At 40.8% G+C, this 22,336-nt stretch overlaps 2 protein-coding genes across 6 annotated transcripts; both read right to left on the bottom strand.

The window, feature by feature from the left end:
- Positions 1–780: 780 nt before the first annotated feature.
- On the bottom strand, positions 781–7,567 carry n4bp2l2 (NEDD4 binding protein 2-like 2). 5 transcript variants are annotated; one of them, XM_080428508.1, is made up of 7 exons: positions 7,464–7,567; positions 4,247–5,484; positions 3,358–4,192; positions 2,815–2,939; positions 1,459–1,547; positions 1,269–1,345; positions 781–1,138 (listed from the first exon to the last, which is right to left on the bottom strand). In XM_080428508.1, exons 1-7 carry the CDS (start codon positions 7,541–7,543, stop codon positions 946–948), a joined length of 2,637 nt encoding a protein of 878 aa, XP_080284634.1. In that variant the 5' UTR covers positions 7,544–7,567; the 3' UTR covers positions 781–945. The 5 variants fall into 5 exon arrangements, with proteins under 5 accessions (XP_080284634.1, XP_080284635.1, XP_080284636.1 ...); XM_080428509.1 differs by having other exon boundaries at positions 3,358–5,227; positions 5,282–5,484; XM_080428510.1 differs by having other exon boundaries at positions 3,358–5,227; positions 5,336–5,484.
- Positions 7,568–8,045: 478 nt separating this feature from the next.
- brca2 (BRCA2 DNA repair associated) lies at positions 8,046–21,840 on the bottom strand. Its single transcript, XM_080428865.1, has 23 exons — positions 21,783–21,840; positions 21,658–21,686; positions 21,421–21,532; positions 21,254–21,303; positions 20,840–20,930; positions 19,364–19,993; positions 14,559–19,193; positions 14,317–14,421; positions 14,154–14,223; positions 13,509–14,053; positions 13,230–13,420; positions 12,672–12,859; positions 12,328–12,498; positions 11,679–12,051; positions 11,433–11,588; positions 11,193–11,340; positions 10,998–11,116; positions 10,713–10,914; positions 10,214–10,380; positions 9,986–10,124; positions 9,630–9,886; positions 8,839–8,958; positions 8,046–8,601 (listed from the first exon to the last, which is right to left on the bottom strand). Exons 3-23 carry the CDS (start codon positions 21,440–21,442, stop codon positions 8,233–8,235), a joined length of 8,748 nt encoding a protein of 2,915 aa, XP_080284991.1. The 5' UTR covers positions 21,443–21,532; positions 21,658–21,686; positions 21,783–21,840; the 3' UTR covers positions 8,046–8,232.
- Between the last annotated feature and the right edge of the window lie 496 nt (positions 21,841–22,336).

Below are 22,336 nucleotides of genomic sequence, written 5' to 3'. Positions count from 1 at the left end.
GGGGATTTGGGATGTTAGATAACTGCAGGCGGTGGGGAGAATTAACCAAAGCAAATTTAGCAACCGGGAAAGCATCATTTTAGATTTTAGCGTTGGCTAAATACTAACAGGCGATATACAAGCTCACAGTGCGTCACTTAGTGCCGCACTGCGAGCTTGTACATATGCTATTTTTGAAAGATCTTTAAAGTGTGAGAACTACTGATTTAGAAGGCATTTGTAGAATTGGCCTCAGGTCTTAATGGGTTAAAATAAAATTGGAAATGGAAAAATGAGTGTTAGTTGTCACTCACTGTGGTAAGGGAATACCAACCAACTGTTCCAGTCACTCACAAAAGCCTCTATTGTGTGGAGAAAAAAATTGCAGGAATATGTAATGTTGCAACCAGGACAGATTGTGCCTCAGACATAAACCTCAGTTTGCATGTCTGAGAATCCAAGCAAAGTTGATAGGAGTAAAGTACAATTTATACTTCATGCAATGCTGTCATGTGCCAAAAATGGCAGATCTACAAGCTCACAATGGGATGCATTAGAAACTTGTAGATCTGAAATGTATGTATTATTTTTTTATAACAAATGGGGCTGACCAGTAGTAATACTGTAGTCTGCTGAGCTGAGAAATCACGTGTCGTGTACAAAAAAGCAAACAAATTTTTTTTTTGTTTTCTTCGTTTGTAGTCAATACTGTTCAATGCTCACAAAATCTGCCTTAATTCTTACATTAAGGCCAATATTCATGTTAATTCATTACACAAAGAATACTAGATGACAAAATCGTCTTGTACGTGAAATTTTAATATATTATTCAAAATATAAAAAACATGTTTTGCTTTTTACATAGATTTAGAAAAAAATAATCATTAGAAAATGTATTTTAAAAGTAAGGTAGAAACTGCTGATGACTTCTTTTCCTTTATTCCTTATCCTTTAAATGCTCTTCTGTTATTTGTTCGGGTGGATCTGTTGGTTGTAATTTGGACTGTTGAATCTCTCCTCTTTCTGTGGCTCTGGTCGATGTCTCATGCTTACATGAGGGGGATCTTGTGAATTCATAACAATGTCTACTGATATGGGAAATGAAAAACGATCCAACATCTGAGCAATTTTCTGCTGAGGTACACCATGCTTGTTCCTCCTGGTAAGCACACGTTTGGGTTAGTGTTAGAATGCAGTGTTCTTATATGAAGACTGATATTCAAAGAACTATCATCATCACAGTCTATACAATTTGAATATGCATGAAATAATTATCAGTAAAAACGTACTTCTCTAACTCAAAGGGATCAAATTTCCAGCGGGTGTCAGGTTCAAGAAAATCAATTCTGTATCCTTTCTCCAAGGCCTGTAACAGTTTGAAAAAATAAAAATAAAAAAGCTTTATATTCTATGCAAGTAGTGTAATCTTTATTTGGGGTAATACTGTGGCCAAATACTGTTTAATGGAGCAACACCCACCATTTTGACATATGGCTTCATCTCCCAAGCCTCGATATTTGTATTATCAATAATTATAGGGGAGCGTCCATCAAGCATAGCTTCTTTAGCTAAAATTGTAAAAGGAAAAGCATGATTAATGTAATACTGACCAACATTCTGGAAGGACACTAAAGCCAAATTCATAATTGGGCAGGCAACGTGGTCATATGGCAAATTAAGTATAAATTAGCCTTAAAGCTATTTTCTTACAGGACAGTGGATATTTGTGCAATGCTCCACCGGGTAGGGCTATTCTGATCTACAGTAAACAGTAAGTAAACATGACATTGCTGTGTACACACCACCACAATCTTCAAAAGATTAAAAATTCTAATTACAGATCCCAGTATAGACGAATCCACAGAGCTGCAATCATAACTCTGCACCGCAGCTACAGGCAGCGCTCTGTGGATTTGTCTATACATAAGCAGATGGTGACCAAACATAACATTATTAGTTTAGCTAAGATGATTATACTTTGTTTCATCAAATAGCAAATGGCAATCTACAAGTGCCCTACACATGAAGCACTGTGGCACATTGTGGGCTTGTAGATCTGCTATTTTCACTGAACGTTTTCCTATCATGACATGCCCAGAATAAGGACACTAGGGTTCATGTTGTTAAAAATACATTTATTTGCATAGCCAGGTAATATATTTTGGCTGAGCATAGCCTTTTTGAGGTTACTCTCCTTGATAATCAAACACACTCATCTTCACCAGGTAGCTTCCATAAACAAGCACTGTCTTCTACTAAGGGCCACAGCAGTTCCACTGAGCAGTTGAGTGGTAGCTTTCTTGATCAAGGACAAATTGCCAGGTATTTTCACCACACCAGGAGAGACTGGCATACCTTTCAGCAATAGAGTGATGCGTAGGTTAGGTACATTTAGTCAAAGAATTTTACTACGTCAATATGGGTATGTGTCAAAATACTTTTGGGGAAGCATATGTAAAGGACCGTTTTAGTTCTTCTATAATGATGACTGCTGAGCAAATCTGACTGTGATCTATATGTTTTGATTTCACTCAACTATTAAGTGATATTGGATATTGGTTCAAAACTAAAACAAAACACATTGTGAATATTCAAACCCATTAGGGTAAGGAATCAGATAATATACGAGTTAACACCAATGACATTCTGAGCAAAGCCTTGCTGTGGAACAATTACCTACATTAATTTAAATCTAGAAGTGATATACAGGAAACGAGTAACAATGTCATCATAGAATTTTCTTTCAGCTTGCAAATAATGTATAATGATATCAGAAACAATTATTCAAATACACTACGGTAACATGTGGCTCAAATGAAATATAGAAACTAATACCTCTGCTCTGGTTCCATTCATGAGCTACTCCAAGTTTGCTTCGATCATAGATATAGCCATCTTCATTAAAGAAGTAGTCATCTGTGCTCAGTGCAACCCCACTGGGTCCAGTGGACAGTAATTCCCTAAAAGAAAAAATACAATCCACAAAATGGGGTAATTTGTTAAAAGAAAAAAATACGATGTATTCACAATACAGTAGGTGGTTAACCATAAAACATATTCACATACTGACAATAGTTCCTGTTGAACATGCTGGTGCATTGTTACACAAACTGCAGCAGCTGGTGAAATTCATATTCTGACATAAGTGTTGCAAAGAAAACGGGGACAAGAAACATTTATGTCAACTCATCATTACATGACATTGTGGTAGCATTCACCATGTAATAGCCAACCAAAACTCCAGAGGAAAAGGATGTGATGTGAGATGACATATTTCAGGAATCACCTTCACATGCTGATGACAAAATGGGGTGGTGGTCATGTGAGAGACAACCACAAACAAAATAATGGCAACAGTGAGACAGTAATCAATCTTACGTTGCCAGTGTTGATTTCCCAGACCCTGGTCCACCCCTCAGCAGAATCAGAATCAAAGTTTGATCAGATGGTTGGCGTGGGTCTTCTTGCTCATGAAGTTCTTTATCTGCCCCAGACTTCCGATGATTGTCAAAATCTTCACGAAGGTGTGACACGCTATACAATGAATCACTATCATCAGAGTGACCCCATTCGTTCCTGTCAAAGTGGTGTGGAAAATCTTCATTGGAGTCCTGAGGAAGGCGATTACATTCATCATGTGGCGGTAACCAACACATGTCCTGTTGATATTGGTTTGCTTTGTCAGAGCAGTTCCAGTTATCATTCATGTGTGGTGGTGGAGGCATGCCTGGCGGTGGCGGACCAGGGAATGGTGGTGAGAAGTGAGGTGGTGGTGGACCACAGAAGGGAGGGTTGTGAAATCTAGGGAAAGGCAATCTGTTTTGTGGTGGAGGGTGCCAGTGGTTCTGAGCATAAGACAAGTGAGCAGGTCCACCTGACATCTGATCAACGCTTGACCTCTGATCTCTAAGAGGGTAAGGCTCATTTTGGTACCAGTGAGGACGTACAGGGCGTCTCATGCTGTTCTGGCAAAAGTCTGTGTCCAAAGACTTGGTCAAGGCAGAAACTTGATATTTTCCTGCAGAGGTTTCTAAAGGTTTGCATGATTTAGAATCTGCAACTGTTTGGTTGCCAACGTCGGTATTATCAGTGGAGTCAATCTTCTCCAGTTCTTTGTAGAACTCACTCAGTGTGTCTTCGATGTTGGGTGTATCTGGTTGGGTCTCTTGTCTATGCTTAGGACGACCTGTAGGACCAATGGTCTTTGGACGACCTGTAGGACCAATGGTCTTAGGACAGCCTATAGGACCAGTGGTCTTTGGACGACCTGTAGGACCAATGGTCTTAGGACAGCCTGTAGGACCAGTGGTCTTTGGACGACCTGCAGGACCAATGAAGGTGGTGCTGGTGCATCCTATCTCCTGTAATACACGATCTCTCACATCTTTGGGGTCAGTGTGTTCTTCACCTGGTCGTTTTCCACATTCTTTCCCAGACCCTGGTCCACCCCTCAGCAGAATCAGAATCAAAGTTTGATCAGATGGTTGGCGTGGGTCTTCTTGCTCATGAAGTTCTTTATCTGCCCCAGACTTCCGATGATTGTCAAAATCTTCACGAAGGTGTGACACGCTATACAATGAATCACTATCATCAGAGTGACCCCATTCGTTCCTGTCAAAGTGGTGTGGAAAATCTTCATTGGAGTCCTGAGGAAGGCGATTACATTCATCATGTGGCGGTAACCAACACATGTCCTGTTGATATTGGTTTGCTTTGTCAGAGCAGTTCCAGTTATCATTCATGTGTGGTGGTGGAGGCATGCCTGGCGGTGGCGGACCAGGGAATGGTGGTGAGAAGTGAGGTGGTGGTGGACCACAGAAGGGAGGGTTGTGAAATCTAGGGAAAGGCAATCTGTTTTGTGGTGGAGGGTGCCAGTGGTTCTGAGCATAAGACAAGTGAGCAGGTCCACCTGACATCTGATCAACGCTTGACCTCTGATCTCTAAGAGGGTAAGGCTCATTTTGGTACCAGTGAGGACGTACAGGGCGTCTCATGCTGTTCTGGCAAAAGTCTGTGTCCAAAGACTTGGTCAAGGCAGAAACTTGATATTTTCCTGCAGAGGTTTCTAAAGGTTTGCATGATTTAGAATCTGCAACTGTTTGGTTGCCAACGTCGGTATTATCAGTGGAGTCAATCTTCTCCAGTTCTTTGTAGAACTCACTCAGTGTGTCTTCGATGTTGGGTGTATCTGGTTGGGTCTCTTGTCTATGCTTAGGACGACCTGTAGGACCAATGGTCTTTGGACGACCTGTAGGACCAATGGTCTTAGGACAGCCTATAGGACCAGTGGTCTTTGGACGACCTGTAGGACCAATGGTCTTAGGACAGCCTGTAGGACCAGTGGTCTTTGGACGACCTGCAGGACCAATGAAGGTGGTGCTGGTGCATCCTATCTCCTGTAATACACGATCTCTCACATCTTTGGGGTCAGTGTGTTCTTCACCTGGTCGTTTTCCACATTCTTCAGGATTAGCGTTAGTCTTGTGATGAGCCATGAGACATGATCTATAAGTAGTGGTGGAAAAAGTACAAAAATGTTTTAATTAAGTAAAAGTATCAATATTGCAATGTAGAAATACTGTGTTACAGGTAAAAGTCTGGAATTAAAAATTTACTTGAGTAAAAGTATAAAAGTATCAAAATGTACTTAAGGTAGGGTAAGTGATTATCTTTGGTTAAAATAAGTGTTAAATAGCTTTATATTCTGATAGTACTCATTACTATACTATAGAGTGTTTGCTCAGTAACAGGAGTCTCCATGTCTCTCCACCTCTTTATTAACAGAAAATACATTTTCAGGTCGAAATACCAATTTTATCCAATGAGGATAGAGAACTCAAGTCAGGATACAGATTAAGTTGGAAGTGATGACACTAAGAAATGAGCAGACAAAATTGGAACTGGAACGCTGATAAATGGACCTCTCTCCTGAAATGTTGTCACCTACCTGAAGTATTTTCTATTTATTAAAGAGCTGGAGACACAGGGAGACTCCTGTTACTGAACAAAGCAATGATTACTATCAAAATATAGTGCTTTAACCTTTTAACAAAAAACTTTTTGTTTTAACCAAAAAATATCACTTACTCTACCTTTAAAGTGCCAAAAGTAGAAAGTACTCATTATGCAGAGTATCCCATTTCACAACTTTTCAAATGTATAAAATATATAAAAGATATTTTATAAAAATAGCAGATCTACAAGCTTGTAGATCGGCTATTTTCAAATGGCCGAAATGTATATAGGGCTGAAGTGGTTAATGTATGTTTTGAAATAATAATCAAAATCTACTAAGTAACTAGTAATTCAAGTTTTCATATCATTGCAGTGGAGTAAAAGTACAATATTTGCCTCTGAGATGTAAGATGTTTGATTGAATACTTTATTTAGAAGTTTGCAGTGGTGGAGTGTAGCCCCTTTCGGGACCCTGTTTACCTTTTTTATATTTGGGAAGGCGGTATCCAGGGTCCCTTGTCGCTCAAACCACTCTCTCTCTCGTAGTCGCAGCTACCACTGTCTGGTCTCGGGCTAATAGCTCGTCGCTTAGAAGTTGCAGAGATTTCTCAAAGGTACCCACAAGAGCAATAGTAGCGCGCCAGAAAGCTGCATTAATCCGCACGGATCGGCGATGCCGTTTAACATTTTTTAATAATTTAGTAAAACTTAAGCTCCTCTGTCACAATCTGCTCCACTGCCCATGTCCCGCCTCCCCGCGGTGACTGACAAGCTGCGCGTCCTACGCATAACTCTATGGTCCTACGTTACTGCCTCTGATTGGCAAGCTCCTACATGCTTGCATGACAATCACAACACGGGGAGGCGGGACATGGGCAGTGGAGCAGAGTGTGAGAGAGGAGCTTAAGTTTTACTAAATGATTAAAAATGTTAAACGGCATCGCCGATCCGTGCGGATTAATGCCGCTTTCTGGCGCGCTACTATTGCTCTTGTGGGTACCTTTGAGAAATCTCTGCAACTTCTAAGCGACGAGCTATTAGCCCGAGACTAGCGCCATAAAGAACCTCTCACTAGTCTCCGCTATACAGCTCCGAGATGAGCTGTATAGCGGAGTGAGAGGTTCTTTATATGGAGCTAGCGACTACGAGAGAGAGGGGTTTGAGCGACAAGGGACCTGCAAGGGACCCTGGATACCGCCTTCCCAAATATAAAAAAGGTAAACAGGGTCCCGAAAGGGGCTATGGTGGAGTGGAGTAGAAGTAAAGGTATAGAAAATTGGAAATACTCCGGTAAAGAAAAAGTACCTCAAAAATTGTACAGTACAGTACTTGAGTAAACTGACTTAGTTATTTTACACCACTGAGTGAAACCCAGACTGCATTTCAAAAGCACGTTATCAGCATTGAGCTTCAGCACGATAACTTAAGGTTATCATGATGATTGTAGACAGACAGTAAAGTACAATTCCTGACAGCTAATTCAAAATAAAATATAATATACTTAAATTGCGCAATTAACGTAGTCTTACCGTATCAATTTCAGATTTGAACTGCAATTATTATGGTGTAAAATTAAACAAGTAAACAAAACAAAACCCGAGTGTCTCATTTATTTCCTGGTAGTGAGATGACGGAAATGACGTTGTCAGTAGTAGCTACAGATGGGGCTGAACTTGTGGTTGACAAGTAGTTAAAAGTCCCAGTCGCCCCCTACCGACCAGATACGAGTATAGAAACTGCTTTAATTTTGAGCAAGGCTTTCATCTAACCAATTTTAAAATGACAAAATGTTATGAAAAGTAAATTCAGTACTTCTAACTACACAAATTCACTATTAAAAAAAAAACATACAAATACTAACTAACCAGCAAAATGTATAACTATATATATCATTTGTTAATGTTCTATATCGTTGATTTGAACCAACACACACACACACACACACACACATACACACACACATTTTCCCACAATATATCAAGAAAACAATGTTTTTTTTGTTTTGTTGTCAAAACCACACTCTGGGACAGTTCTGAACAATTAGATATTCAGCTAGACTGACAAGTCCCCTCCAATATACAGTAGAGATGACACAAAACAAGACAAGACAATGATTCAGCATAAAAGTCCATCTGGACCTCACCTCTTTAATTCCAGAAAAAACAACCACAGAACCTGGACACAAGAGGGCCTTCACACTCACTCGTCATTTGACCAGATCTTTTGTTTGTTTGTGTACAACACACATATATAGATATACTGTACATATACCGTGAATTGCCTCCATCAGGTACTTAATTAACTAGGTCCACTGTGCAATGCCTGAGTATCAATCATAGCCAGCTCTTCATCCTTCACCCACTCATTCTCAGCTGGTGGGATGACAGATTTCCGGGTCTTAACAGTTTTTAAAGTGCTGGGTGTCTCAGACCTCCGAGGGGGGTTGAATGTCTTATTGACACAAGGAGAAGTCATTGTGCCCACAGGGCAGAGAAGCGGTGGGGAGGGTATATGAGACAGGTAGTCCAGAGCCCTCTTTCTCTTCAAACTTTTTGGGTCTTTGTCTGCTGAAGATTTCGCCAGAGTGGGGGTCCTGCCCAAAGGTGTGGGGGTCCTGCCCAAAGGCGGGAAGGATCCAAAGCTTCTGCTTGGCTGCTGAGATCTCACCTGCACGAAACACAATAACAGTTTCAGCAACATGAACTGGCAATATACAGCAGAGGGTTTTTTTTTTTTTCATTGATTGTCATCTTTATTGACAATGCTCATGTATTAAAAACCTCAAGTTGCACACACAAGAAAGCTTAACATCTTATTTCCATTCCGGTGTAACGCTTCAGAACGCCACGGTAATATGAGTGAATAAATAAAAAAACTGACACAGGTCCTTGTCTTTGGTCTTACATCTATTTTATAACCTGGAGTTCTTGGCTGCAAAGCTGGAGATGAGATGGAGCTCAGACCATCAAACTGGATGAAGTGTGAAAGCTTCTCCTCTGCATTCTTGAAGAAGTCCTCCTGACCCTGGAAAATAAATGTCCAGTTTTCATTATCTAATCGTACACTGTGTCTAATAATAAAAAACAACAAAAAAACATATTACGGGTACGTACAGTAACTTGTCTCAGGCTATGGTTACAAATGTCACCTTTGGTTTAACATCAGATCCAATTTATTAGTACATTTTATTTCAATATAACGTTTGACATCTGTGACATAATATCCTATCCTCCTGTGGCTAGACAAAAGTTTGAAACAAACGTGTGTGCATTTAACGCATGTGTTGTTTATTTAGAGTAGGCCTATTCATTTAGGGCAGCTATTGATTAAGTGGGGCACTAGTACTCCTGGAGGTATGTGGATGAATTTAGGGAGTATGTGAAATTCAGGCAAATTAGGTTAAGGTGGAATCATGCTCATCTGTTTGGGTGATCAGAAATACATTGGTAAAGAGAAGCAGGGAGCAGCTCAGGGCAGAAAGGTGCACAGACCTTAACATCACACCCGTCATGCTGGCTATGCCTTTTACGCAGACGTCTTTTCGGCTCTGTGACAAACTCCCCGTATTACGATGAAGTGAAATAGTACGTGGAAGCATTCAAGCATGCCAGTAAATTAATTCTGATATGGTCAGGTGATAGAAACTGCACTAATATAAGTGATTAGTGTTTTTAAAGTGTTGCACTGCAGCGCACCTGGACCAGGTTTCTGAGCTGGGAGAGGGCTTCCTGTAGATGGGATTCCCTGGGATTTGTAGAAAACAGGGCCTGATCTCCAGCATACAGGACCGGAATGGGAGCGGAAGGCTGAGGTTTCAGTTGTAGATTGCTCAGAGCCAAAAGGGCAAGTGGCTTCACCAGGTCTTCCAAGCCGGACTGAATCAAACTGCTGGAGCAGCGCACTTTCATAATGTTCAGCTGCCCATCAACCATATATATGACAGGAGAGAAACCTGGATTGAAAAGAGGCGTGTCAATCACAGCCTTTTTATAAATAATACAGTGATGACAGAAACTTGGGGGGACAATAAAACATAATAAAAAACACCTACTCTGTCCATCTGTGATACAGATGACATATCCTATGAGGTCAACTTCTCCACAGAGTGGATAGAATTCTGTCTTTTGGAGGTCAAGGCAGTTGACTGATGTTCTTGATTGGAAATGTGCAGACAACCATTCCTGGGAGACCTAAAAAATAAAGAAAAATATTCATGAAAATGTGTCTATACTTCTAGGCTGAATGTGTTGGGGCCAGAATATGCAGTAGTTTACAGAACCTGCATGTCTTGGAACTGAGTTTTCTTAGTTGCAGTGAGCTGAACAGCTGCACAGCCAGGTCGTTTCTTGCCATCAGAAGTGGTGAGGTTAAAAACCCTGTATCGGCCACCCTCTTTCAGCAAAGACTGAAGGTCCAATGAAGGCCGCCAAATGTTCAATAGGTAAACTAAAAACAGGAAAAAAAATACATTTTAAATTGGGTTCACCAGTATTGCAAGATGTTTAACATTTTAGGTACCATCAATCTGAAACAAGAACTAAAGAAACTACACTTCAGTTGTTTTTAAACAATAAGTATGTATTAAATGGTAAATGGTGCATTTATAAAGAGCCTTATCCAAAGCCTTTATACAATGCACATTACATTTTCAAAGCGACTGCTCTACTTCCTGAGCCACTGCCACCCATATTGCATAACCAAGGGCCACACAGACATAAAAAGAACTATAGATGCACAAAAAGAACTATAGATGCACAGATATACGTATTAAGACACACCATTGCTGCCTAATTGGTCCCTGGAGTCCGCAATGCATAGCTTCCATACAGGGGTAACATCTCGTTTGGGACAGCTGCCCTGGCCCTCTTGTGCATCTTCTAGGGCACGGCGGTACCGCTCCTGCAGTTCAGTCTGCTTCTTCTCTGCTAGAGTGCGCCTGTAGGCATTTAGAGCCTCTAGCTGTTGTTCACTCAAATGGCCCTGGTAAAGACAAGAGAACAACCTCAGTAACTGAATGCATCTACAACAGTTTTAACACGAGAGAGAAAGGAGTGTCATATCACCTCCAAGTAAACGGGGTTATTCTCCACTGCTTCATGTAGTTCCTCTCCATCCTGCAAACTCTTAATATCCTGGTGGCTGAGTGTCTTCCTCCGTCTTCTGCCACAAGATCTGCCATTACCTGGAAGATCACAACTTCTAAACAACCATTTCATTTGACCTGTATTTTGCTCATTAAATGAAAAGACAAGGCATACCATTCTCCTCCGATTCAAATTCAGCCTGAATCTTGGCACAGAGGATCTCCATGGCTTTGTGATGGCTGCTGTCAAATCGTCTGGCCTCTTTCTCCTCAGCACGGTCAGAGCGGAAGACAAACCCTCCATCAGGCTTCTTTTCCATCCACTGTAAAAACAAAAAGGACGATATATACAGTATATATATTTTCTGAAAAGATAAAAAACCAAAAAAGCATCATGTGTAAGTAAACTACACACCAGGGTGGGGTAGCTTCTCAACACGACAATGTCCACACTTCCAACAGGTCCTCCATTGCTGTACAAAGAGGAAATAGGAAGCAGGAATGGCCGAGGATCACGGTGGAATCCTAGCTTGGTATCCCATCGTGCTCGTCTGCAACTATTGGCACAAATCTGAAAACATGAATGAATAACAAATCATTTCTTGCGGGAGAATGTGTTGGTACATTAAACTTATGGTTTGCTTTCGACTGTTTACATTACCTTCATCATGAGAGAGTCAGGTGCCTCAAGAGGCGAGCAGGCATCTTGGGATCCTACCAACTCGGCTCCATGGATGATCAGCTTCCCACCAATGACCAGCTGATCCTTGTGGAGCATGACAGTCAGTGGAACATCCATCTGCGCTTTAATAGCATACCAGCCGTCTGTGAGCCAAACTATTGCAACTGGTGGTTCGACCTTGGATTCAGCCCCTTGTGGGACATTGACGTCATTCCGACTCTGTCTGGTTGGGTCCTGACCCCTGGAGACCACACCACAGACACAGAGAACCAAGGTTTTGGCTGACGCGTCATCCCTTTCCATAATTTTCCTCAGAGCTGGCCTTCGGCTATGGTCCACTTCCACATCATACCTGAGTCAACAGACAAGAATATCCAAGAACAACCAGGGTTTACACATTGCTTGTCTTGTACAGTGTCATTGTTCTATGTCTTGTAATTTGGTATTCCTACGTGGGTTTCATGTGGCAGTGTGGCACCCTTAACCAGAACCAATTCCAAGCACAGAAGTGATTCTGTGCTTGTGCAACACAAATTACTTTCCTTGCTTTTTAAACGCCTTTTAGTGCAAAAGATTCATTATATCAGATTATAAAATTCAACTGGATTTTTCAATCAATCTTATGTACCTGTATTTGATTTGGAGGAGAACCTGCTCTGGGGTGAGACAGATGCTACCCATTGTTCTTGGAAAAGACCTCTCCATCGAGGCCTGCTTCCACACTATCCACCGGTAGTGATTGTACACCCACTCCTCACTGATCAGCTTGGGATCCACACCTGGGGTGTCACACAATGCTCTGGAAAATGGAAGATACATAACAAAGGTTAGGTGGAAACTGTAACTTCTAATAGTTGCATTCACATTCATCAGACTATATCTGATTTATCAAACATTTTTCTCAAACCTTTATCAAATGCTGCAAAATGTTATTAATTTGAAATACTAAATAGTGATCAATAGATTCAATACTTGTAGAACTCTTCTTTCCCCGCAGTTCCATCGCTCCTGGGGATCAGCCATCCTCCATCCGCAAGTTGGACACCACCTCCATCTATGAATACCTGCTGTTGAAAGAACTGCAGGCAACGAAAGCGAAAAGACTCTGCGTTCTCACTGGTAATCTCAGACACATGCCGATGCACTCCACAGACATACAGCTGAAAAAATTAAAACCCACACATTCGTAAATTGTTTAGATAAAATGCAATCCCAAGTTTAACCCATTTAGACCTGAGGCCGATTCTAAAAACGCCTTCTAAATCCTGACCTAAGCTTTCTGAAAAACTTCCAAATATTTATTCAAAAATTACAACAAATGTATGTTGCTATATACTGTACACACATAGCAACAGGTTCCCGTCCTGAAAGGTATAGTTACAAATAGGGGTTCCCGCCCAAAATGGGTTAATCAAGTTTTTACAAAAAGCAGTAGAATAAAACAATGTGTCAATATCAGACTTTGAACTTTAAGTATAGCTAGTACGACTGGGAAAGCCCAAGTGTGTTAACATTTTACCCATACCATACCTGTTGTGTTGTGTGTTTGGCAGGAGCCCATCCATTTACTGCATCTCTCAAACGAATCCGGTCCACTCCTGAGGTCTTAGCCAAGAATAAACTCCCTGGTATTGGTCGAATGTTCTGGCGCTTTTTCTTCCTGATTCTCATATCCTGCATATCCCGCGCAAGCTCTAAGCTCTGGAGACTCTGAGCTATGTCTGTAAATAGAGTGCCAAGCATAATATTATTATTATTAAATATAAAACGATGTGTGGTAATGTATTACATTAACATTTAAAAAGTTACCTTGGTTTCCAGATACGATGTCCTTGGAAACTGACTCCTCTGCAGCAACCTCTTTTATCCCATGGTTAAAAGGAAGGCTTTGAGCACTCCTAAGACCATCTGCAGTTTCAACCTCCTCTGAGACCACTGTCGGGATGGCTTCTTTGCTCTCATTTTCAACCTCCTCTAGGACCACTGTCCGAATGGCTTCTTCGCTCTCATTTTCAGTCACTTTTGTAGGACTGTGTGATTTTTTTGCAGGTGGAACAAACATATTAGTCTTAGTAGGTGTTCCACAAAGGTTATGTTTGCTTTCCTCATTGTTTAGCTTAGGTGAGCCGTCCTGGACACTAGCCCTTTGTTTTTTGAATGGAGGGACAAACACTGCAGATGTTTTTGTCTTGCCCTGTGACACCTGTGACCCTGTCCTCACATTCTTCTGGAACGGGGGAACAAACAAGGCCATTTTGAAATTTGAAGGTTTGATGTCTCCAGGGACTGAAGATGGTTTTGTTGGCTGAGGTTCTGCCTTATGCAACCTGGAATCCGCACTGCTCTTGCTATCTCTGTGAGATAAAGATATACAGTACATGCAAATAGTATCCATTTATAGTTTTTTGTAAATTGTTCAACACAAACTTGTTCTCCATTTCACAGTGGGCTTACCTGTATGGCGTAGTGATTCTTGGATGAAGAGGGGTGGTATACTTGAAAACCCGTCTGTCCTTTGTTTCACCTTAATGCGCATAAACAAAAAACAAAAAAAAAAAAATTTCAATGATAAGAAAACAAGTGTTACCGCATTCAAACAATGTTGACAGCAATTTACCATCAGGGCCACTTTTTGCTGGATAGAGGGCTGACACTTTTGGGCCATCTACTGTTCTGTCAAATTCTGCCAACAACCGTCTTTTCAATGGAGGATGGCCTAGCCCTAGAAGAATACAGTGGAATAATAACATTTGTGGTTAGTGGCCGTGCCTGCATACTGTACACCTGTAAAATAATTAGATTTCCAATGTAGTTATTCAGTTTTATTCAACATTACCTAATTGAAGTATTCCCACTTACCATTTATATCTTCTGCCGATCTTTTCGCTTTGCCACTTTGTCTCTCTAGTGCAGGTGCTTTACTGCATTCTTGCCCTGGAATCTTCTTCTCCTGGTCAGCTTCTTCCTCGTCTTCTAATAAAGCCTTAGCGCAATCTATGGCTTCCTGCGCAAAATATCTCTGCTGGGTGATAGTGCAGCCGCTGAGGCCAAGTGAACCAAAGTTAAGCACTGGAGACCCCCTTGCACTTGGGGACGGATGTGTAACCTTTTCACAGTTCCGAGTCATTTCACAGTCCTCCACTCTTCCATTTTTCACTTTCATGTGTCGTTCATGTGTAAGAGATGCACAAGAGGTATGAGGCTTTATCTCTTCCCGGCCATCATGACTACCATCGTGAAGATAGTCCCCTGAAGGGGTGACTGGGACCTTGACTGGGACCTTGTTACACGTGGATGGTTCTTTGAATGCCACAGAGCCTTTGCTACAAGTGACACTACTCATTCCTGGATCTCTGCAAGCTTTTTTCACATGGTCAGTCTTGTTGTTTTGAGTGACACATTTGACTTCTTCAAAGGTAGTTTGTTGAAAATGCAACTCTTTCTCACTGGTAGTGGAAAGAGCCGAGGTGGAGACTGCTTCCAATACATCCACGTTTGCTGGATCATTTAGAAGGTTCCTTGCCTTCAACAGATCTTTTTCTGAGACATGGACTTTTATACCCCTTGCAGTTGTGAAACCACAGTTGATTTGCTCTCTATTGTTTTGCACATCATCCAGGTTCACACCAGTCTTCTTTGTTTGTGAAATGGCTGGGATCTTTGAACTGCCATCATCGAAAAAACTAGCCTCAGCTGAATTTCGTTGCTTACCACAAGCTATAAAAGAGCCATCGTTTTTTGGTGACAGATTGTGTGATTGAATCTTAGGATTGATTGTTACAATTCCTTTTTCATGCTGAATTTCCTCAAGTTCATTGAACAGGGTTTTTGCTCTCTGAAGGGCTATGGATGAAATCACTACTCCTTTGCCACTGGCTGTCTGAAAGCCATCATTGTGTGGTTTTGGGTGATCCATTGAAACAGCTTGTACAGTCTTGATCCCAGTTTCTGTATTTTCCTTCCTATCCTCCAACTTGTCACTCTCACTCAACAGGGCTTTTGCTTTCTGAAGGGCCCTAGATGAAATCGCAACTCTTTTGCCACTAGCTGTTTGAAAGCCACCATTTCCTAGTGGTGGTGCCTGAATTGGCCTGTTTCTCAGAGCATCAGATTTTTGGTTTTGGTCCTCAAATTGATCGCATTCATGTAAACAGGACTTTTGTTTTGTCAGTGCATTACTGGACACATATCCTTTCTTTCCACTAACTGTACTTACGCCGCCATTACTGGCCAATACACTTGTGATCATATTTTCTTCTGTATTTTTCTTAATATTCTCAACTTCTGCACATTCACTCAGCAGGGCTTTTGCTTTGTGAAGGGCATTAATTGAAATCGCTATACCTCTTCCACTGGCTGTGTGAAAGCCACAATTCCTTGGTGGTGGTTCGTCGGTTGGATTGTTAGATGGCCTTATTTTCAAATCTTGATCTTCATCACACTCACTCAGCAGGGCTTTTGCTTTCTGAAGAGCTGGAGTTGAAATGATTACACCCTTGCCACTCGCTGTTTGAAAGCCACCATTTCTTGGCAATGGATCAACTGCAATGTTTACAGGCACATGCTTGATGCCAGTCTTCACCTTTGGATTTTCCTTTTTTTCCTCTTCCATCTGGTTGTACTCACTCAACATGGCTTTTGCTTTCTGAAGGGCCGTAGTTGAAACCGTAACTCCCTTTCCACTGGCTGTCTGAAAGCCACAATTTCTTGATGGCGGTGCCTGAATTGTCGTGGTGAAATTACTCGTTCTCATAGCGTCTGATTTTAGGGTTTGGTCCTCAAATGAATCAGCTTCCTGTAAAAGACACTTTGCTTTTGTCACTGCACTGTTGGACCTTCCATTGGCTGTATTTACACAACCATGATCGGTCAATTCACCGGTGATAATCCTATCTTCGGTATTTTTCTTAATATTCTCAAATTCTTCACATTCACTAAACATGGCTTTCGCTTTATGAATGGCAGCAGTTGAAATTGCTAAACCCTTGCCACTGGCTGTGTGAGAGCCACAATTTCTCAGTGGTGGCTCATCAGCTGGAATGTTGTTTGGTTTTATTGTCTTTTTATCTTGATCTTCATCACATTCATTCAACATGGCTTTTGCTTTCTGAAGGGCTCTAGTTGAAATCGTTACTCCTTTGCCACTGGCGGTCTGAAAGCCACAATTTCTTGGTGGTAGTGGCCTGGTGAAGTGGCTCGTTCCGTTAGCCTCTGTATGATGCTTCTGTTCCTCAAATTGATCACATTCTTGGAAAAGAGAATTTTCCTTTAATAATGAGCCATCACACACCGATACTTTCTTCCCACTGGCTGTACTAAATCCACTATCAAGAGTCAATTCACCGCTTGCATTACCAGCTTTCTTTGATGTGGTACACATGAGGGCAGAGAGTGGCTTTGCTATCAAAGATAGATTTCCAGGGCTAGAACCAGCACTGACAACATCCACAGGATTCTTAGGACGAGCATTCTTTAACAGTTCTTCCTCATGACGCAGTATTGTATCATTTGCCACTGGACCAATATCCACAGTTTTAATTTCAAAGCATCCATCGTTTGGCTTTTCTAAAATGTCTCTCGTCACTTGAGCCGATTTAAAACTACCGTTACCATTATCGACACCACTTCCAGTCACAGATTTTGTTAGTTTCATGTGTTTTGCTGAGCCACAATCTTCACTTTCCATGACATCGCAGTCTTTGAAGAAAACATTTGCATCCTGTATTGCTTTTGCCGATATTGTAATATCCTTCCCACTGGCCATCTGGAAACCACTTTTCTGTCCATCGAATGCAGCTGTGCTGATTTTGACATCTACAACTTTTTTATTTCTTTCAGTACGTTTATCCAGTTGAATGCTTGCCATTTGTCGAGAACTTGTCTGAAATTGTGATTCTGTCACATTTGAAAAGGTGACTTTTCTTTCTCCAGTACAAATATCTGATGTTGAGACAATATCTTCTTCAATGTAATAAAGGTCACCGTTTTGAGAGGTGTCTTGATGCTTGGTGTCGACTACAAAATCCTCCTTGAGCTTGTCAGGTGACGGCTGAGGGTGTTCACAGTTTGCAGACACAATATCAGAACAGACACCGGGGTCTGGAATGATCACAGGATTCTCCTCTAAATTAGCAAATAAGGCTTTTGCTTTCTGCAGACAATTCTTTGAAACCCGCAGAGCATTTCCTCCAGCAGTTTCAAAGGATAAACCATTTCCATCCATGTCAAAATCATCTGTTGTGATATAAGCCGACACAATACCAGCTTTTCCTTCTGAGGCATGTTTAGAAATAGAAACTTCATCTCCAGTCGAGACATTTTTCTGTTTCACTGCACTGTTGAATTTAGTTGTGGTGCTGGGTGCTTTAAATTTGTTCTTGTCAACAGGATTAGAGGGCATTTTATCAGGGGTCATCAAGTGCTTTTCAACATCAGAGTTCAAACTCTCATCAAAATCTATGCCGAGGAGAAAATCAGGATCCAATTCTTTGTCAGCTTGCTGGGGAGGAGGGGCATTGTCTTCAGAATGTAGGCTTATCTTAACAGGCCTGAGCTGGGTAAATTCAAACTGGCTCTCGGCTTCTTCCAAAAAACAGCATAGCTCTGTGACATCAGCTTTCTGTGAAACTGTCAAAGAACATTGGGCACCCCCAAACTTTGCATTTGAAGAGGGTGGATAGTTTGACTTAGAGATATTGTCCACTGATTCACCAGTCTTGCCAATGTTGCTTCCAGTATTAAAGCTACACTTGTTTGGTTCATTATCCTCAATGTCTTTAAATAGGCTCATGGCTCTGTCGAGATTGACAGTAGAAATGTGTATTCCTCTATTTGAAGCTGTTTGAAATCCAGGTACATTTATAGGACAAACTGTTAATCGCTGTGGGTTACTTGTGTGAACTGTACCATTTAGTTCAGAAAAGTTGCTTTTATCAATTACTGTTTTTGCATTATAGGTTAGCTGTACGGATTTATTCTTTGAGTGCCGTTTTTTCTCTGTGCCAGCACCCGATTGTTGACTTTCAGCATTTTTCTCTGAGCTGGGAAGAACATATAATGATCCAGTAACTTGAGTGACAACAGCAACAGTAGACTGAATCCCACTGTCACTAGCCATATCCCATTCATTACGGATGTGATTAGATCCAAGACAATGGGAAGTTCCCCTTTGACTAGATTCTTGTCTACTCAACAGGCTATTTTTCCTGTGTTTCAGTGCTGACAAACAAGCTGATGCAGAGAAGCCATTTTTATATCCATTTTCTATGCTGCCCACGTTACCAGAATCTGACATTTGACTGAAGTCTTGTGCAAAAGCTCTGCAAAGCTGTGACTCATCAATATCCTGTCCTTTCACCGGTATTTGAAGATTATCTTCAGCCTTATTTGTTAGGTTTTGACCTGGATTCCTTCCATCATAGATTTTGTTGCTGATGACACAACATTGTGCTTCATCAGGGACGTTTTCCATTTCCGTTTCTTTGAACTCTTGTCCTAAAATTAATGGCACAGGTTATATAAGAAAGGCCTCCTATCTGTTAAAATAGCAAGTGACTATATCAAAGCATAGCATATCATATACGAAAAAAATATCTTTCCAGGCATGCATTACACAATCTGTATGATTTAGCTGTGTAGTAGATAATAGGAACATGCAAACATACCAGATGATCCCAGTTTCTGTGCTGCACTCTCTTTCCCTAGTTCTCTGGAACTAGACCTTGGAACAGTATAAACAAAGCTTCTCTTCTTATTGGAGTGGGACTTTATAAACGATGGTGTGACTAGTCGGCCAGGACCTGAGTCACTTCCAGGTTGTTCCGTTACAATTCTGGATTCCAGCTGTTTAGAAGAATCACTAACACGGCAAGATGTATCCATTGCACACAGTGAACTATCAGACAAGCTCAATGGAGTCCACTGAATATTCCCAGTTTTCACATCAGGTTCTTCATTTGATCTTTGCTCAGCAATGTTTTCACTAGTCTCCAAATGTTTTGTTGTCAATATATTTGTTGAGGTGCAGCCATTTTTATTTGTTGAGATGTTTTGTTTCCGCTTTATTCTGTCCTTGGTTCTCACTCTTCGCAAAGCTGAACTACTGTTCGAGAAGAACATGGAGAGGACATTTTCAGCTCCGTCAAGAACACTCTCCACAGTGCGACGAATTTCTCCATCTTCAATAGCATCTGGTACTGTCAGCTTCCAGTCACTGCCACTCTTGTCTGGTGAAGACTCAGGCGGAGAATCAGTCGACTTTCTTCCCCGATCAGCTTCATGGCAATCATCAGCTGCTGATAACAAGAATTATAAAGCATTGGAGCATCGCAGACAATTTGAATGCCTTTTTAAAGTACAAATTGACTAACGTCATCAGCTGCTGGTATCAGAATCAATCAAAAGTTTCACACTATGTGTCACGGGGCAACCCGTGCCCTATATATGTACATGTACACATACACACATCTGACTGCATTCCAAGTTGTGCAAGGACTAATAGTTTTAAACTGGAGTATTGAAATAGTATATTCACTGGGTCACTGAAGGTGCCAAGTGCTGTGGAGGAGAGGGGTGTTCCTATGTTTTAGGAGTAATGTGTTTATTTAAACTGTCATTAAGTCGTCACCCCAGTTATATTTGTTTAATTGTAACGCATCTTTAAGAATGTTTAGGTTACTTTTATGCTGTGGGGAATCTATGAGAGTATTTATGGATGTATTTGGAATTGTTGCTAATTGGTTCTGTGTCCTGTGGTAGGATCCACTCCCTATTTAACGGAGGCTGCAAAGTGTTGGCAGGAACACGGGTAACATCCCTGAGGGAGAGCTACAGGGCCTTGTGTGATCAAGGTTATAGCCTGAAGAGAGTTCTGATCCAGTTGGGTCTTGTTTATTAGTGTTTGCCTGAATTGCTTATTTATTTATTTCATCTCTATTTTGGATTTTTGCTCAATATTATTGTTGCTATTTTGTAAATAATTTTGCATTGGAGTTCGATGGAGGAGTTGGGCAAAAAAAACAAAAAACGAAATGCATCTCTGACTGTCTTTGGAGCCTTGGCCGTTCAAGCCTTTTCACACTATGTATTTTAATAAAGTAACTCATACATAATCAACAATCAACAGAAAAAACACCCCTTACCTTGTGTAACAGTGGGATGATCACTCTTTTTAGGTGGCTGCATTAGATAGCTGGACCCATTTGAGAGAGAGGGGAAAAGATTCCGCACCAACTAAGGAAGGATATAAATAAAAATAAATAAGTACAGTATCACTTCTTTTCACACTTATCAAAGTAGAAAGAAGAAAAAGCTACACAGAAAACATCTTACTTCAAGCATTGCTATAAGCTCTATTTCAGTATACAAAATATTAACATTTGTAGTAGTTTCGAACTGGGAGTACTGGAATATTTATGCATTCAAAACACATAATTGACAGACTGGTCAATTGGAATTTATTATCATACATACATTTTTACAACACATTCAGCAGCATTCTGAAAACCGTAGGAATAAATACAGAGTGTTCATTAAAGAAAAGAGTAATAACTTACAACAACGTTCTTTTCTGCAGACAGACTCACTGGATGATCTTCTGGTTTAGCTGTGAAAATGAAAACAATTATACTTTAATAGAATACATACTGTAAACATACCATATAAATGACTAAAACTGACAATAATGTCTGATAAGGTAGTATTGTATACAGTATGTACTTACATAAAATAAGGGTGGATGGCATGGCTGTTGGGGTATTCAATGAACTTGTCCATGATATGTCCGGATTGAGCTGTGCACCAAGACTTTCAGATATGTGTTGGGCATAGGCAACCTTCATAATTCCAACAAAATAAAACTTTATTGTCGCTGCATACTCCACATTCAAGCACTACTACATTTCATGCTTACTGTACATAAATATAATCAACATCAGAAGAAAAAATAAAATACACTTACTGCAGATTTGTTGGGTGTATCAATCAATTCTGTACAAATGATAAAGCCAAAAATAAAATACATAAATACAAATACTTAACAATGTATTGTAATATTGACAGAAGAAATAGGTTAATAAAGCTTACCACTACTGTCCAGAAGTTGCAGGTCTTCATCTGACTTGGTGACAAGTCAGATGAAAACAAAAGCATAGTGTGGTGCCACAGAGCACACATTATGTGCCTACATATACATAAGCACTGTTTATCACCATGTTCATTGAACAGTAATCAATACACTAACAGGACTGAGAGTTAAGGCCCTGCTAGCAGCCCCTGTTGCTCCTTACATCCAGAGGAAAGTTTGGCAATGAGGTCACCAAAATCAATAGGGTTTATCCTTACTGAGTGCAAGTTTCATGCCAATCTGGCCATTAGGTTTTGAAATATCATGTGCGAAACTGGACGTTTTGTCCTAAGAGTGCCACTAGAGGAAAGGCCATCATCTGGGTAGCAAGAAAGTGCACAGATGATTCCAATGCAATACAGCTAGTAGTTTTGTGGAATTTCTGGCCTAAATGGTGGCACCAGAGGAAAGGTCATTCTCTCCATGGCAATCCAGCCAGTAGTTCTCGAGATATGCTGTTTGGGAGCTAAGTGTTTTGGATGGATGGAAGGACTGACATAGCAATTGTTAGAGC

The sequence above is a fragment of the Gymnoscopelus braueri genome, assembly GCF_963280865.1.
Source record: "Gymnoscopelus braueri genome assembly, chromosome: 5".
Classification (NCBI taxonomy): Eukaryota; Metazoa; Chordata; class Actinopteri; order Myctophiformes; family Myctophidae; genus Gymnoscopelus; species Gymnoscopelus braueri.
Note: the sequence above shows the minus strand (reverse complement) of the source record. Positions and strands in the feature narration are given on the sequence as shown.